The sequence below is a fragment of the Rhamphochromis sp. 'chilingali' genome, assembly GCF_963969265.1.
Source record: "Rhamphochromis sp. 'chilingali' genome assembly, chromosome: 1".
NCBI classification, from domain to species: Eukaryota; Metazoa; Chordata; class Actinopteri; order Cichliformes; family Cichlidae; genus Rhamphochromis; species Rhamphochromis sp. 'chilingali'.
In genome coordinates, this window is record NC_137929.1 from 21,902,735 (window position 1) to 21,921,385 (window position 18,651).

The 18,651-nt window shown below is 41.6% G+C and overlaps 1 protein-coding gene and 1 long non-coding RNA gene across 3 annotated transcripts in view; one reads left to right on the plus strand and one right to left on the minus strand.

Moving 5' to 3' along the window:
* The window catches only part of LOC308395676, a 382,280-nt gene that overhangs the window by 231,791 nt on the left and 131,838 nt on the right, over positions 1-18,651 (plus strand). The window lies entirely within an intron of this gene.
* LOC308396481 (RAS guanyl-releasing protein 2-like) overlaps positions 7,925-18,651 on the minus strand; it is a 39,756-nt gene continuing 29,029 nt past the window's right edge. For both annotated transcript variants that reach the window (XM_080881813.1, XM_080881812.1), the window contains exons 12-17: positions 17,793-17,908; positions 17,554-17,695; positions 14,389-14,425; positions 10,799-10,957; positions 9,809-9,871; positions 7,925-8,916 (exon numbers count right to left, since the gene is read on the minus strand). In XM_080881813.1, coding sequence (XP_080737939.1) covers positions 9,813-9,871; positions 10,799-10,957; positions 14,389-14,425; positions 17,554-17,695; positions 17,793-17,908 — 513 coding nt within the window. In that variant the 3' untranslated portion in view covers positions 7,925-8,916; positions 9,809-9,812. The remainder of the gene's footprint in view (positions 8,917-9,808; positions 9,872-10,798; positions 10,958-14,388; positions 14,426-17,553; positions 17,696-17,792; positions 17,909-18,651) is intronic.

Sequence of the window (18,651 nt, forward strand, 5' to 3'; positions counted from 1 at the left end):
CTTGGGCATTTTCTCATAAAAAACCTGGAAGGTTTTTGGCAAATCGTTGTCTCTTATGGGCTTGTAAATCCTTCGCATGCTCCTCTGACCACAATGACAATAATGTCTTTAGAAGACTTTCTAGGCCTTCAACAGCCTCATAACCCTTAGATTATTGGCCTAGGATGATGCTCTGTCCCAAAATGCCCTGTTGCCCCTCCACGTTTTTCCTACAGACCCTTGTGTTCCTCTTTGTTGCTGCACATCTAGGAGTATTTTTGTCATCAGCTTGATTTGATCAGCGAAGAAAAAACTGGAGAAAGAAAGATTCTGTGAATAACTTATGAGTGCTCCCAGCTCAAAACTGAGGCATTATGATACGTATATTAGTTCCACTGTTTTCCCATTCTGTGCCCGCTGTCAAGGTGGGTTATGCAACTGAACAGACTGAGACAAAGCAACTATTTTGGGCAGAACGCATGTGTTTGCCTCAGAGCCACAAAGGAGACAATGCCTTGCTTCCGCAAAAGTGAATAAAGTGACGTAGGAGAGGAATAGGATGCCACGTAATGGTGACGACAATTACAGTTATTGGAAGCAAACGTACTAAATGGAAGGGGAAACTGAGCGCTCATCCTTTTATCCCTTTCCTCTCTATTCATATTCTAGGTCTCAGTGGCAGAAGGCTGAGAAAGGAAGCTAAGAAATCCTTCTTCACATCCTCTAGCTCTTCCTGGGGCATCGCAAGGGGTTTCCAAGCCAACCCAGATATGTAATCCCTCTAGTGTGCTCCAGGTCTGCTCAAGGCTCTGACCACACTTCAGCAGGGAAGCAGGAGAAAGTCAATCATTTTCCCAAATCACCTCAACTGCTGACTGTTCTATTCTGAGATATCCCTCAGGGACAGTCCAGATATCCTGCTAGGAAAGATCATTTTGTTCTTTTTATTAAACAGTCTTGTTGTCAGATACTACCCATTTGCCATTACCTACTGCCACTGCCTCCGTGGTCTCTGAAAAAGAGATGGAGATTGTATCCAACAAGATCTCTAATGATGCCTCTTTTGCGGTGTGTGGGAGTTGTGTTAGGAAGTCTACAGATTTTTTTCTTTCCTCTACCTGACTATATCTTCAGCTGGGTTCAGTAGTTCTTGTCTCCTGCTGAGAACAGCCTTGGCAAGGCTCTGCATCCTTTTCCTGAGTCATCTGGTGGTTTGCCAAAAAGCAGCCCGTCGCTATAGCAGCCAGAAACCTTAGCAAGGCTCGAGTTTTTCCTTTCAAGACCACATTTGCCGCAATCTACCAATCCTCAGATTACCTGGGAATCTACCTAGAATACCCAAGTCTGAAATAACAACTTTTTCAGATTGATGGTTTTGTAGATACAGGAGGCTATTCCTCCTGATAGAAAGATGACATTCTGGTTATAGTTGTGAGCGGCTGCAACCAGGCAGCATCACAATAAGAGATATGTTTAAATTGGCCATTTTCCAGGACATATTAGGTGCAAAAGGACACTGAAATGAAACAGTGTACATCACTGAGCAACTAATTCTCCTGCTAAATAATCCAGGATTCATTTTCCGTTGGGTTTTATTTAATTGAACTTTTTGAGCTGACTGTGGAGGGCAGTAGGAACCCATCCAAGATATGATATGATTTTAGATCTCACACTGTGGAGCTGGAGCGGTAAAAGTCTACCATTAATCAGTTTATTCTGGAAATGAATCAATTAAATGAATAATCTACAAATTTATGCCTAATGAGAAGAAACGTTGTGGTCAGAAATGTCCACGAATGACTCCTTTTTAGCAGTCTTAGCCACAACTGACATCTACTCAGACAGCAAAGCTCTGCAGCGTGTCATTTGGATATAATGTATGAATAAATGTTTAATTGAAGTATTAACAACACTCTGAGATCTCCGTGTCATTATTCTTGGCGTTTTGTTAAATTAAAAAAAAGAAAAAGAAAGAAAGAAAGCAAACACTTTTATTCAAAGGATAACCAAGGATAATAAATACTAAATTCATGTCCTCCAGGTATAAATCAACTGAGTAACCTCCACCACACAGATAAGCAACACCACACAAATGAATAAATGACAGAAGGACAAAGAGCTACAAAGGGTAGAAATCACAGGACTGCTGAGGTGCTCTGGGCTGAAAGCAGACTATTTCATGCTTTCACTGATGAAATATAACTCACCTTTCAGAGCGATGATAGCCTGCATTTAGAGGCAGGTCTTTATTGCAGCCATTTATGCATGCATACTTTTATAGCCTATCATATCTGTGCTTTCATGAATACCTCAAAGCAGGAATGGTAGATGCGCTAAAGTGCTGCTTATAATCTTCAAAAACACCATGGGAATGAAAGGCATGGGGACTGTAAAGTACATCCAGGGATAAGCTTGTTGTCGTTCCTTCAGTTGTTTTTTTTAGGGGTCCCTTAGCAACAACGGTGACCCGGCTGTTCAGGTTATACATAGATAAGTCTCAGATGCTCCGCTGTCGGTGATGCCAGGGTCACGAGATACAATCTGCGGGTCTATCAGTCAAAACAGGTTTGCTGCTGAGGTGTGCTTCCCTGCCTCTCCTCCTCCTCCCTGTACCGCCACTTTAGGAATATTAAATATGCGAGGCGTCCCCCACTGCAGATGCAATGCTATTGATTTGGTGTCAATCCTCAAAGCCGCAGTAACATGATTTGGTATCAGCAATGGCTAAATGAGACTTCTCCCAGCAAGAATGGGAGAAGAGGTGAAAGGTTGTCAGGTTTCTCATTCGGAATGACTCCTTGTTTACAGGTAGCTTGATATTTGTCCATAGCCCTTTGGTTAAGGATTCAGTTGGTCTCTCATCTTACGTCTTGAGACAGCTGAGGCTGATTTTACATAGCATTTGAGTACATAGCATAACCTTGGCTACTTGGCTGTCTTCTTCTCTTCTCAAAAAAAAAAAAAGCCTTGAGAGTATTGAAACTGCAGAGATGAACCAGACATTAGAAGTGTTTCTCTAATTCTTTTAAAGTTACACCAGGTCCTGGCCACATCCCACTGGGTCTCTCTGGAGAAAGTCAAATTTTCTTAAAGCAATATTCATCATAACTGATTCTCCTCTAATGAGGATTCCAACCCCCTACAGTGCCCAGTGCTTCACCAGAGTCAGCAATGATCTTAATGCAATTAAGGCTGCAGCCTGACTGAGCCGCTTCGACTTTGAGACTGTTTGCCCGGCTGCTTTTTAAAAAATGTCGACAGAGCCAGATAAGCAGCGCTCAGGCGCTCGAGGCGCTTTCGCTGGAACCTATTTGACTTGCTTTACTTGGCATCAACTTCATTTATGCTGTTTGACTTTAAAGATTACTTTGAGCGAGGGACATCTGTGGATGCGATTTTAATACATACGTGGTTTCTTTGAATAAAACACATGTACTCACTCGTTTTTCTCTGCAGAGACACCTGCAAGCTGTGGGGTGAAAACATATTAAACACCGCTAGCATGTGTCTGCTGAAACGGTTCTGAGGGTATTTTATTTATTTATTTATTGCTTGTCTGTGTGCAGGTGAATAAGAAATACAAGTATAAGTGACTGCTTATAAAGAAGTAGAAGTCTATTTTATTTACAGTATGTATCTTCTTGGGCAGTTTCAAAAATGTTATTTTATTTCATTTTATTGCATTTTATGAGACGAAACATATAAAAGGCAGAGGAATCCAGCGCCGTTATCTGCATTGTGATGCTGCATTGTGATTCACCATGAACCCCTGACAGTGGCTCTGTTTTTGTCACATCACTGGCACGGTTCCCACCTCACTGCTAAGAGCCCTACATCGCTGCGTGCTCGATTACAATAGCTCAACATTGCCACCAAGTGGTACACAGCAGCCATGACCCCGGTTTGGCAGAAGGTTAACAGCTCCAGATGCTTGCAGTCAGTGCAGCACAAGGGGACGGCGCTGCAGATGCAGGTGTCACTGTGGGGCTCAAAGAGACGAGCAGACGTCAAATAATCACACAGCTTGGCTGCATTCCCAGTTTTTGATGAGCAGACATGGAATCAATGATCTGTTCATTAGTCCTACATGAGCAAATCTGAGAGTGATCTGCTGCCCAAAAGAGGCAAAAAAAAATCAATACTGCATGTGGATACTCTTTGCACCACATCCTTCTCTCCATACATGATAATCTTTTATCTCTGGCAACTGAAACGAATAAATGCCAATAACTAGGAACAAATATGCCTCTATAGTCTATCAGGGGGCTGTGGGTCGAATCTTTGTCTAATTGAACATCAGCTGGGGGGGGGGTCTTAGCTAGAATGTGTTTTAGCTTTCAGGCCCTGGAGTCTTTTTTTTCCTTGCAATCAAGGTCACAGTGTGAGAGCGTGAACAATGCACGAGGTTATTTCCCTCCTGCCTTCATTACTATACAATTAGCTGTGGTGGTATTCCATTTCCCTCATTTCAGACTTTGTAGATCGATATTGCTCAGGCTCCTGGCTAAGTAGCTGCGCTGCTGGTAGGGCTTTTCAATAGCTGAATGGGAGGCATCAGTCACTGAGCTAAAAGAGATGTTTGAGAGCTGTAGTCGGCGATGGCCACACACACACACACTTTGATGAGCGGTTGTAGAGACTTTGCAAAAACAGTCTCACAAATACGGGGGACACTGGGTGATTTTTAAAGAGGAGATTGTGCTAATGTCAAGTTTGAACAATGGTTCCACTATCATCATTATCAAGGTCATTTATTTGCTTGTGTGGGGTCTGTTGAATTTTGCTTTGAGTCTCCTTTCTTTTTCGGATTTTCATTCATTGCTTTAGTTTAAAGGTACAAAAAATGGGTACAAACACTTTTTTTGGTTTGGATATCATTAATTGGACCTTCTTGCTGGTGGAACAAGTGGCTACAGAAGCTGAATGTATCACAGTAGCACGGTTATGTGCTTAAACTTGAATGCATCTACAGTACAAGGCGGTATTTGCCCCTTGTCATGCTTAAATGTTACAGACTATCAAACAAATTATATTATTTCCACTAGCCACACCCCAGCCTGATTATTGCTAGATCTGTTTGAATCAAGAAATGACTTAAATAGAACCTGTCTGACAAAGTGAAGAAGGCTAAAAGATCTCATAAAGCTGCTTTTCAGTAGCTGAATGTATCAGTCATTGATCGACATGTGTTCGAAGACATCGTGCCACAATCTAAAGAAACTCAAGAACCAGTCTGGAAAGGGTTAAAGAGCCATTTCTAAGCCTTTGGTACTCCAATAAACCAGAGTTAGAGCCATTATCTGCAAATGTAGTGCACTGGTAATAGTGGTGAACCTTCCCAGGAGTGTAAACGTATACAAGAGCGCATCAACAACTCATCCAGAGGTCACAAAAGCAAAACAACATTTAAAGAACTGCAGGCCTCCAGGGTTCATGATTCGACAGTAAGAAAGAGATTGGGTCAAAATGATCTAATACTAACACAGCATTTGGCAAAAAGAGCAACATACCAACAGTCAAACATGGTGGTAGTGCTGTGGTGGTGTGGGGCTGCTTTGCTGCTTCATTACCTGAACCATGACTGAGATCATGATGGACCTGGACCATGATGGACCCATGAATTTGGCCCTCTACCAAAAAATCCTAAAGGAGAATGTGTGACCATCAATTTGTTCCCTGAAGCACACCTGAGTTGTGTAGCAGGGCAGTGAAACACACCAGCAAGTCCAGCTGTGAATGGCTCAAAGAAATTGATTGAGATGTTTTAGCATAACTCCAAACTGGCCATTCAAAAGCTTGTGGTGTGTGTGGCTGGATGAAAACAACTCTTCAAAGAAGCATGGGCCAAAATCCCTCCACAGCGATGTGAAACACTCATTGCCACTTACTGCAAGGGCTTGATTGCAGTTCTTGCTGCCAAGGGTGGCACGACCAGTTATTACGTTTAGGTGGCAATTACTTTTTCACATAGCTTAATAAATTAGATCATCATACAAAAAATGCATTTTATTTTTTTCTGGATGATCTCTGTCTCATTTTTTGATTTTGATTTTTTTGGAGGATGTGAAATATTTAAAGGTCAAAGAAATCCAGATGGCAGCAAATACTTTTTGTGACACTATTCTTGTGCGTGATAGACCAAGGTCAAAAGGCCAGGTTATCAACACATCACCTCTCCAATTCATCAGCTCATTTTTATTTGGCACAGTCCCTCATGAGAGCATTTAGCAGCATGATGACAGGAGGGATGAGATATGAGCCGAGCCAGTGGCTGCAGAAAGTCTACAGAAAACACGGAGCAAGGGCTGTGCAATCAGACACCACAACTGACTTCATCTCAGAGAATAATTACATGTGGCACTGACTCCGAGGCTGGTTATTAATGCCTATAATGGACAGGCAGCAGAGGGCACTGGATCATGGTCACATGAAGGGTGAATGAAATGTACAGTAGTACAGTAGTATCCTGTTTTGTTAAAAAGGACCTATTGTGCTCATTTCCAGGTCCATATTTTTATTTGTAAACTTGACTTGGGCAGTCAAATGAGCCATGGCTCATCCTTATTTACCTCACACCGGGGTGTGGTGCAGGCCATCAGTGTGAATCGAGTGACTTTAGCTCACAACCCTTTCCCTAGCCAACTGACAGAACGAGCTGTGTGCCCAAAAATGACCTTATTAGGGTTATCCACTGACATCACACAGAGTCAAGAGTAGAAAATAAAGCTTTTGAGTCACATGGGTTGCTTGTATATACCCTAATTGTATATATCCAACAGTTTATGCAGTACATTAAAAAACTAGGACCATAATAGGTGCAATATCTCAAAGACCTTTTTTCAGTTGCTGTTAAACTGTCTCTTGGAAAATACTTGAATTTGGAATCGTAGAAAAACGTTGCATTGATATTTTAATGTGCTGCAGGCCATACATGCTACATTAAACTGGGCCGTTTTGTATTAAATGTGAGAACGTGTTCTGAAGTTAAGCATGTTTGCAGCTAGTGTTAACTAAATGATTTTACACCTCCACTCTGCTAAACCTCTTTGTCTGTTTTACTGAGCTAAGCTGATCTTGAATGGACAGATTCAGACAGGGGAACAAAGAGCTCCCTTTTTATGAATTGTGAAAGAATATCTTTGATGTTTTACTTGACACAATTGTTCAATTTAAAAAAAAAAAAAGAATTTCTTCTTCACCAAAATCGCCAGCTTTCATTATGAAACATTATCTGTATTTATAGTAACAGCACAAAGTTTAAGTAAAATCAACCATCTTTAAGATCAAAGCAGCTGCTTTAATTTAAAGTGTTCCCTGCTCAAGTAAAAGAAGAGAAAGATTTATGTGAATACACCTTTGATTCAGCATACAAAGTGAAAAGAGGACTAAAGCAAGACAAATTTTACTGTTAGTATCATTATTATTATTATTAGTCACAGAATCTCATAACAAGAACACATATTAGAAAGATGCCTGCTGCATTTAATACTGAGGAATCATGTAGAAACAGACCACGAGGAATAGCATGACATCGTTCCGAATAACAGCAAACATCCAATCGTCAGGCAAGGAGTGGCACAGGACAGGCATATTCGTTTTTTTCTTTGTTTTTTTACCAAAAAAATAAATACCAGCAAACTGAGGAGCCTCATTCAGCGACAAACTGGCAGTTGAAGCAAACGCCACTCAAAGTCTGAAGTCATCTCTCCACAGGCACCAAGAGACAGAAACATTTCCTCTGTGTGGAATTTAAAGACATCATACTTGCTAAATAAACGAAAAGTTGGCGTGCTACGTAAAAAAAAAAAAAATTACAAATTTAAAAATAGAAAAAAATATCTGTCAGGAGAATACGAGGAAGAAGGAAGAAGCATGCAGATTATAAACAGCGAAAATACAACTTGCATGGAAACTTCTCAGGAAAATGTTTTTAGAAGCTGCTGTCAAATAAAAAACGGCTCCAGTTCTAATCTTGTTCTTTTGATTATTTCATTTATTTTTTCTTTAATGCTCTCAACGCATTTACTGGGAAAGAAAAATGGGCTTCTTCATGTGACAGCAGCATTCCTGTTTCTGCTACATTCACAGTACTGCAGGAGGATGGGTCATCTGTCACTGCAATGGTACAAGACAGTACTCTATACTGAAAATAACACCAACCGCAATAACTATAGTTACTGATATTCAGGTAAACGTGACGAAGAACAGAACATTAATTAAAGTCCATCCCAATTACAGCCGTCGCCACGGTTCTTTCAGCTGTTTCCTTTGCTGCCGTTGTCATCGCACTTCAGACGGGCACCACAAATATTTTATCTGACATCAAAATTGGTCCTATTATTGGTCCGCTGAAATGTATTTCAAAACAACAAACAAGAGGAGAGGGGGGGAAAAAAGTTGAGCTTCCCACTTAAAGGAGACTGTAGCTTAGTCTGGGTGGCAGCTTTCCATTCTTGGCAATAACAGCACCTCTTTTATGTTTTAAAGAAAAGACAACTGCGCCAATCTGCAGTGTGCTCAAATTTACAAACTCCACTGACGTGAACATTTCACCAAGAAAATACAATTTTGTGGATTTTCTTTTAAATATATATAGATATAGATATATAGAGAGAGCGAAAGAGTAAGTATTTAGTAAGTATTTTACAGTAACACTCGTGGCCGACACAGAATCAAAATGCACATCTTTTTTTTTCATAGAAATCATACAGAGACATTCGGTTCCCACTGGTCGTCACATTCCTGTGAGTCGGGCAGAGAGGAGTGCTGCTGCAGCGTGTGTCCACCGTGTGGCAGCATGTAGGTATCCTGGATCGTGTTCAGTGCAATTTCTCCTCAGCGCTGCGGGTTGTAAATCTGACACACTGTAGCACATTCTCCGTCTCGCTCTCGAAAGGGGCTGATTTGGCTTCTCGAACACCGACCGTAGGAGGGATTCTAAAAAAGAGCCAAAATCTGTCACCGGCCTGTTCATCAAAACCGCTCTTCAGTTCAAGACTCCTGCAAAGATTTGTCATACACTGACAGTCAGACGATGCTGTGTAAAGGCTGTGGGAAACTGTGGTAACGGTGAATAATTGCACTGTCTCTCTTCAAGGGAAGACCACGAGCTAAGCAAATCAGGCACGAGTCTGACATTCCCTGTGTGTAACTTGGTGTGAAATACTGTGGAAATGTGCACGATTTTATTGCACTACATCTGCAACGCCTTTAAGTGACCTTAAAGGAGTAAATATTATCATTATTATTTCAGTATTATTAATCTCCACATATTTGTTTACTTCTCACAGAGATCTCCAGGATGATCTCCAATACCATATCTGGTCCTTTTTTATGCACTCTGATACTTTTCGTTTTTGTCAAACTCAAACTAGTTTCACTTCTGTGGGAATAAGCTGAGAAGAGAAGTGAACTTTCATTTGAGGTTTCAAGCCAGAAAGGGATTAAACGGCAACACACTGGTGTGTTTTCTGTGCGGTTGCATGGGTTAAGTGGCTTTAACAGGAAGAGAAATGAGTTATGCTAGAAAACTGGGAAATATGTACGCATGTTTGAAGGTGACCAGCAACTCTGTAGCTAATTAACTAATTCCACACAATTTGTTATTTGTGAAAGAGCTACAGGTTGATAGCCAGGCTTTTAATGATTACTGTGGTAGCTGACAGACTGTGTCAGGTCCTGCTGACTTTACAGACAACAAGAATTCTTCCAGGTCAAAATGGAAGCTATGAACTCATTTAATTAATTAGGAACATAACTAATCAGCAAAAACATATAAAACAATTATCTATTAAACAGCAAATAAGCGGTCAAAGTGCACCTCTCTCACCTGGTTATAGATGGACATCAAATACTCCTTCCTCCACTGCCTCTATATCCTCCTCAGCAATTACTAGTGGGAACAGAGAAGGTGAGGGCAAAGAAATAAGTGGCGGTTTGGTCAGCCATCTGGAAATGCAAAGCATCGCCTAAAATCCAGAAATGTGTGGCCTTTGTCTATTTACCATTCCCAATTCATTCGTCTGGCAGCATTGTGCTGCCCACTGATGGAGCAGGTTTGCACTGATACAGAATTGAGCCAGGCAGGGCGCCACTTTTGCTAATGTCTGATGAAAACACTGCCTTTATGAGTCACTAGCCTCACTGTGGTGGACCATTTACATTTCCATTGCAAATTACACTCTATTGTTGGAAGAAAACACTCCAAATGTCAGCTCCCCATACACTCAAAGGAAGACAAAAGCCCCCATCAAAAAGTGGAGGTGTTGCAGTGGTGACATGAAGTCAAAATTCCTCCGGGCTACACTTGTTTATCTTTGATGCCTGCGATGGGAGATTCTATTTTATCAGCACGAGGGGTCAAACTTTAAGGTCTGTACACATATCAAGCTAGCTGGTACTGTATTCATTCCTGTGAGAAACAAAGATTCTAAAAACAAGTAACTCGATGCTTGAAAAATACACTTATTCTGTGGGGGCTTTTTGCTTATGCCTGTAGGCCACAACCAGCAGCAGGTAGTTGCATAAGGACCATAGATATATATATATGTGTATATATATATACACTAGAAATAGGAGGGCTGGCTCTATCCAAAAAGGCTGAAATTGATCAGAAATGTTATAAGATAAGAGATAAGAGATAAGATAACCTTTATTAGTCCCACACGTGGGAAATTTGTTAAAAGACAGTTATCAGTGGAATCACAAATCATTTTTTAATTTTTAATGTAATACGTATTTAGACATGTGTAGGGGTCCATTTCAGCAATCATCCTCTTGGAAACATGAGGGATGCTAGCTGCATGTAGATGCATCTTACCAGTGTTCTGCAGGCTGGGTGGGGTGTTAGCAGGAGGAGGGAAGCTGTAAGATCTGGCCTGGAGAGCTGGCGGCGCTTCATGGCTGATGCTCTTGGTCCTCTTCCGGCACTCAACAGCCAGCCGGCTTCGGCAGGCCTTATGGCAGTTGACCCCGCAGGCTGCAGTGGGAATGTTCGCACGATGGGAGAAAGATGGAGGCAGGGACAGGTTTCGGGAGAGGAGGAGAGGACGGGGGGATTGGAAGGGAGGGAGGGACAATCGGCGAGAGAGCAGGCGAGACAGGAAGAAAGGATGAGAGGGCCAGGGGCGAGAGGAAGATGGAGGTGGAGAAGAAGGGTCAGACAAAGGGACGGGTGCAAACTGATGAAACGGGGCAAACGGGAGAGCTAACGGTGACAGTAAAGTGCTTCGACATGCTGTACAGACACGCGAACACTGGCACATGCACACGGTAAGACCGACTGTGCCCGACAACAGCTCTGTCAGCTGTGGGTAGTCTACAAGGAGAGGAGTGATGGGTCACCCAGCAAGGCAGCAGGAAAGCAACTGAGTTACTGGAATCCACGGCAACAGAAATCTTTCCTGGTTCATTTCTTCACTGTCACTGGTGGTAGTCACCTGACTTTAAATAACTATAAAGTGTGCAGATAAGCATCATATCAAGAGAAGAAAACAGTAACAACCTACATAGTGGCAATATAACAAATTTTGATCATACTGGATTTTTTTATAATGCTTATTTCTTTAACTCACTATGAATTTTTCATTCTAAAATAATTATCACAGATATTCGTCAGTTCCCAAATAATGACACATACCTATCAGTCTTTGCTTAAACTCTCATGTACTCTCATGTCTTTCCAATGTATATGAAGCTATAAATGTTGCTACTATTCCCAGTCTTCATGCTATGGTGAGCAAAGCAGCTGGGGGATGACAATTCAAATTTAACAAGGAGATCTTAGAGCAGTCTTAAGGTCTAAAGCAAAAAAAAAGAAGCCTACCTGCTAAAACGTCAAAGAGATAGAAAGAAGCAAAGATGTTTCTGTGATATGGATGTTAGAATGCTGGCATGAGCACAGCCCCACATCTGTTCAGACAGTGAGAGGTTTCTGATTCAAATCTCAGTAGCTGACATCTACTACCCCATTACACACACCAGACAACCCACACACATCAAGAGCGCTCCTGCACTGCACTGCACTGCAGTGGGTGATTCATTTCAATTATGTGCCTGCCGGTCTGTCTACCTCCCTGAGTTTGGGCTAACAATGGTAATGGGGATGAATGGCTGTGGGGCTCTCTCATTGACTTCCCCTGGTCTCATTAATGGAACAAGCCAGAACTAAAACTCTCAGTCAGGCTCACAGAATGCACTCCTGTAGAGTGGAGAGGACACGGGAGAGTGTGAGGGTCAGTGGTGTGTATGTGTGTCTGTATACACAGAGAAATGCATCGATCTCTTTGTGTGGATCTGCTTGTGTTATTTTTTAAAGCAATCACATGCTTGTCTTTGTATTTTAACAACAAACACAAGTTAGTCTGAGGAGACTGCGGAGCGCACACATTCCCAGATCTCTGATGTTGAACTTCTACAACTGTGCCATCAGCAGCGTTCTGACGTATGGATTTCTAGTGTGGTTCCCCAGCTGCACCAAGGCCGATCAGCAAGCACTCCAGCGGGTGGTGAAAGAAGCTGGCAGAATTATTGGAACAAGTCTGCCAGAGATCAGTAATATCTTCCCCACTCGCTGTCTGAGGAGGGTGCACAGTATCCTGCGGGACCAACATCACCCTGCGCGCCACCTTTTCCATCTGCTGCCCTCAGGGAGAAGGTACAGGTCTATACAGGCCAGAACATCCAGACTGGCCAACAGCCTGTATCCACAGGCTGTGAGGCTCCTGAACTCTCTGCCCCCCTCTCACGGACAATAACCATATCCAACTTCTTAATAGCAATGAACTGGTCTGCATTGGTGCATCATATCTTTATTCTCTTCCCCCTCCTGCCCCCCCCCCCCCCCCCCTCTTTCTTAAATAGATAACTATCATATCTGATATCATATCTCACAGTACAATAATATTGAATGGGTTGCATTGTTGTATTTTGTCATGTTTCTCAGGTCTTTGTCTGAATTTCTACGAACATTATTGCTAAGGATTGTCTTATTGCATTGGAGTCACACTGGGTTAAATATGTACACTTGGGTTTTAAGGGGTATTTATTATTTTCTTCTTTTTTTTGGGTTGTATGGAAGCCCCAAACGCAATTTCATTGTTCTTGACAATGACAATAAATAAATAAATACTAAATACTAAAGATTTAAAGCTCCTTACATAACTTGCCTCATTCACGCAAGCACTTTTTGCTACACTTTTTCTATGTAGCAGTCACACAACAGAGAGCAACTTGGTGTTAACATCTTCCCCGAGGATGTTTGACATGTAGACTGGAGCGGCTAGTGATTGAACCACCAACCTTCGGATTAGCAAATGACCTGCTCTACCTCTCCTGAAGTACTAATCCAAGTCTCCCATCCAAGTACTAACCAGGCCCGACAAGATCGGTTGTGCTTAGGGTGGTATGGCCGTGACCTAGTCAACATGACGTCATCATGAAAAATAAGAAATTACTAATCCTTAAAGTTGTTACACTAATTCAAACACAAATATCTGTATTTGTTAACACATGTGTCCTTTTGTTCTCCTACTTAGACCTCCAAGGCTCCAAGAGAACAACAAAGCGTTACATCCTGCGATACACAAGGACTCTGCACACAATACAATACTACTGTGAGGTTTCTCAAGCTGTCATTGCATTAACACAATACTTAACTTCTTCTAAATAATGAGATATTCACGCTAGTAACTGAACAAACTGTGTAGGCAAGGCTGACTGAGAAATCTTTGCAAAAACCTGACGTGGAATTTAGTTTATGCAACACAGAAAAAGCAGGGAAACGCCATCTATGAAATATCTGCCCTACCTTTCTCGCTCAGATGTCTGAGCTGTATCCAATCACTCCTTAAAAGACTACAGCAGATGGAAACTAGGTTTATTTGCATTTTAGATCTGGCATCATGTCCAAACCTTTGCTTGACATCTGGAGAGCAACATATTTGTTGCAAATTATTTAGAGAGTTTAACGTCTGCAGATCATCACTCTGCTTTACAACATCAGCACGGACCACCAACAGCATGTCCACAGAGGGGGGGGTGGACAAGCTGCAAATGTGTTTAAGAAGGTAGCCGGCCTCTGTGTATGTGCATTTGTGAAATGAACCAGCTTCCTCAAACACAGGTCCACTTGGAGGCCTGAAAGGGCAAATAATTCTCCATTGTGTATAGTGTGCTCTCCGGTGATGGAGTTTATCCAGCTGCTTAAGCAGAGGGCTTTGAATATAATTAAATGTGTGATATGTTTGATGACATTTACTTAGCACTCAAAAATCTGTGGAAGGTGCAACAGATGGGAATCGATGGCTTCAAAAAAAAGGCACTAATTCCTTGAAGCTTGTACCCTTGTAGCTAGAACAAGTTTATTTGTGCAGAAAACAGCGAGCAAAAGCTGAACGACTCCTCTCTTACCTTTACATTTGTAGCCTTGCTTGTAAAATCCCCAGATCTGGAAAAAAAGAAAGAAAAGAGAGGGGAAAAGGAGTGGGGTTGGGCATTAATCCTGATTTTATTTTGTTTAGGACACAAGGCGCTTTATATAATGAGGTAAAGACCCTACAATAATACAGAGAAAACTGCAACAAACAGGCAACTGTGAGTAAGCACTTGGCAAAGCAAGGCAAGAAAGAGGTACAATGAAGCAAAGAGACACGTAAGGTGTGAGAGCGAGATAGAGGGAAAGAAAGGGGGAGAGAGACGGGAGGCCGGCTGGACAGAGGGGGTGGAGGGGGACCGAGATCAAGCGGGATGCAGGGAGCGCACAGGCAGTGGGGGAACAATGACATGAAAGAGCTGAACTGGAGATCACACACCGCACTGGCACATCTGAGGAGGCACAAAATATCCTGACCTCTTCACGTACACACATACAGACACACACAAACCTACATGAATGACAGCAAAGCCACATACACCTGTAGGTGCACATTTGCACACTGACACAAAGAAAGTCTCTCTCACACACACACACACACACACACACACACACACACACACACACACACACACACACACACACACACACACACACACACACACACACACAGCCAGAGGCTTTAAAACAAAGAGAAGTTAGTTCTGAGCAGAATATCCAAACACAACTATCATCACAGCCCTGCCTACGCTGACTGACCTTTAAAGCCTCTGTAGACGCTAAAACACAACACACTACAAACAACAGCTGGAAACATGCTGGTTTTAATTTAAGCTTTGCCACCTCTACTGGCTGTAGTTACACATTTGATATTTAAAAAATGCACCGGGAGACGTTTATGTTTCTATTTTTGAAATCATTTCTAGTGCCTCAGTGCTGAGTTTTGAACCAGCACTGACAAGCAGTGTGTATTTAATTTCTCAGGTATTTTAAGGCAATCTTTTATCAAATAGGAAAGTTCAAATAAGGGAAACTGTGCTGTCTTTAATGCCCCGACTGTAACAAAACTCAAATGTCATTCTGTTCCTGCTAAATTGCTTAACACAAAAAAAGTGACAGAAGGTAAAATTTGGCTTTTATACGACGAGAAAAGTTTCCATTTATCATTCTACTGAATTCCCATGAACCTTTTTTTGTTATCGCCATTTTATTTTAAGTATTTTCAAATGAGGGAACAAGTTGTTTTCTAAGTGACTGACATCAGCCATTATTGTGGAAGAAATAATGGAAGAAAATGTGCAAATTTGGAATTGGAATCACTTTATCTAGACAAGCTCAAAAGTACCCTATTTTTTGTCTCTAGTGGAGGAAGGGGGTTAACTGATCGAACTAACATTTTAGTCTGTCAGACAAAATAATTTGTAGTAATTTATGTCATGCACATAAGTAAAAAAAAGAGCACACATCCAACCCTTTCCATGTGCACACATGGAAAAACAGGGACAGGGAGAGCAGCAGCATGACCCTGTGCAGGACGCAGCAGGCAGGAAAGCCTGGTGGACGGGCACGCCTCTTTCACTCAATTATGTTTAAGGCTGTGAAATCATTTGCAGTAAAGCATCACTGTTCACTGTAAATGATTCTCAGAGTAGACGCGTTATTTTACATCTTTCAGAATCAGGCTCAGGACTGGGAGTTAAACTTAACATGTAGTTTTTAACCTCCATTATTATTTTTCAGTTTGTAGACCTTTATGCTAGTTTAAGAACCTGTAACCATATCAAACACATAATATGACGTCAATGTACAATTAACCCTGCAAACCAAAAGCTCATCGACAGCTCCAAACACTTAGTTTCAGACATTACATACTCTTACCAAACTCTGCAGTCCAGCAGGATAAGGTCACCCACACATGTCCATAGTAGGCTTGTTTAGAAATGCTAGTTTGCAGTATGAGCATACATGCATGTACAAATGTACCTTGGAAATCAAGTATATACTGCATAAGACACGCAGCCTGCAAAAGATCTGTGACTGTAATGAGATATTTTTATCTTTTGTCACAAGGTATGAACACTCTCGTAACTCAAAACAGAATAAGAGATGCAGCATGCGTCAAAAAGCCTCGATGCATCACTCTGTGTAATTTCTCTTCTGAAACTTGTTTGAATCTTTTCCAGAAGCCTGCTGCATCCTCCGGAGATGGAGAAGCTTGCACACGGTGCATTGTCGGCTTGCTTCTGTAATCTGTAAGCCAGTAATTAAAATAAAAGACCAAAGAAGAATGCAGGCACCACAGCACCAGACTGAACATCCTTGTGCGAATACCGGTGACTGGACGCTGGTGTTTACAGAAGGCCCAGCTGGAATTGGACAGCATGTTTTAGGCAAGTGTTGAAAAATGTGCTGCAGGAAAATATTTTGTTTGCACAGGAGCCAAGAGGAAAGCAGACAGATGAGGAAGTGGTTGGTGTACAGTATCTACCTCTGCCACACACACACAGATATATCCAAAGGAAGAGGCAGACTGCCAGGGTCCTTATCTTTCCCTGCTCTGTATTCTGAATTTCCCCCATGACGATTTAAAAGTAACAGACTTTCCCCAGAGTTTAACGTGCTGCTGTATACATGTTTAATTTTAATGGAAACACATACGGTTGTCTGTACGTCTCTCTCGAGAATTGGTCCGCTTATAATGCAATATAAAGAAATGAATGTCTCTACTTCAACATTAAAGGCCTGTTCTCATTACAGCTTAGTCACTGTCTGTGTCTCAATAACACAGAGATCCTTGGGGGACTTTTGGGAACGTTGAGGGCCAGAGGACGCACACTCACACACCCTTAACACTGCCACAGACGAGGGTTATCATCTCACCCAGTTAACTTCCTCTCATATTTCCCAGAATGCAACTTCAGCAGTGTGTGGCTGCAGCTCAAAGTGATTGCACTACCCTGACCTGACAGGAGGAACCTTAAAGAGTTGTGCTACCACGGCTTGACAGTGACAGCCAAGACAAATAATGAAGTGCATGACACTGGGGCATTTATAAATCCTACAGCTGAGTCAGTGCCTAAAATCGAGTTTTTCATGGACTGTGTTTCATGAACATTTTAGGATGGACTGAGGTCAAAAGCAGAATTATACACAAGCTGAAAAGATGGCTACTGTTTAAGTTTTAGGCATAGATGTTTACTCACAAAGCCAGCACAGTGTTCACAGAACGTGGGCTTGACATAGGTGGTCTCAGTAAAAGTGTGGATGAAACCCATCTTGCAGTTCAGCAGAGAGCTGGCTTTCATAAAGTAGTCTATCATCTCCTCCCTGCTGATCTTCCCGTCTCTGTAAGAGGACGCAGAAAGAGATGAATGTCATAGAAAGCAGATTGTAAGTTGGCTCAGTCTATAAAGTGCTTGTGAATAAAGCTACAGATTCTCACTGGTTCTTGTCCAGTTCTCCAAACTTGCTGAGGTATGGAAAGTTGTTCCTGATTGCTTCAAATTCATCCCTGGAGATATTGCCATCGCCATCTGTGTCAAAGTTCTTGAAGACTGACTGAAAAGAAGAAAGATGTGAAGTAATTAGGCTGTTTTAGGGAAAAGTGATTATTGTGATTGCCTGAAAAATAACACAAAAATTTATGTATTTAAAATTTAGATCCACAGATTTGTCCATGCATGAGCTCTGCACCAAGTTTCACAACATTTTTCTTTTCCATCTTTGGTCATATATCTGCATTTCACTTGTTTATTGTGTAGTTTTGATGAATTAGCAGTTCTGATACTAACACCTATAACACCTCTCAGAGCAACCTAAAAAACTAAATGTTCAAACTGGGAAACAAGTATTCCCTCCCTAAAAGGCAGAGAAACCCACAGCATCACAGCAGGTCACATTTATTAAATAATGTTGATTGTCTTTAAACTTTATAAATATATATACATACAGTAGATAGAACAAAGCTAACACTTTGACTGGGTGACAACCAACTTAACACATCTGGAAAATAACATTTGCTGAAACAGAATTTTACAGACAGAGTAGATCTGTCATGCAACTCATTTGCAGATGTGCATTTGTGGGGAAGAAGTTACCAAAACACATACGCCCTAGTTATGGTAGTTATGGTTTGTGCAAGACTAAAAAAATACACTCTGACATTTGCTAAATCTTTGACAAGCCCAATAAAATGTAGTAGATCAGACTCATGCAGTCTAAAAGATGATTTCATAATCCAGCAGTTTGATAATGAAGAGCACTGGTGAGCGTTATTGTTTTTGAATTAATCATTTTAGTGG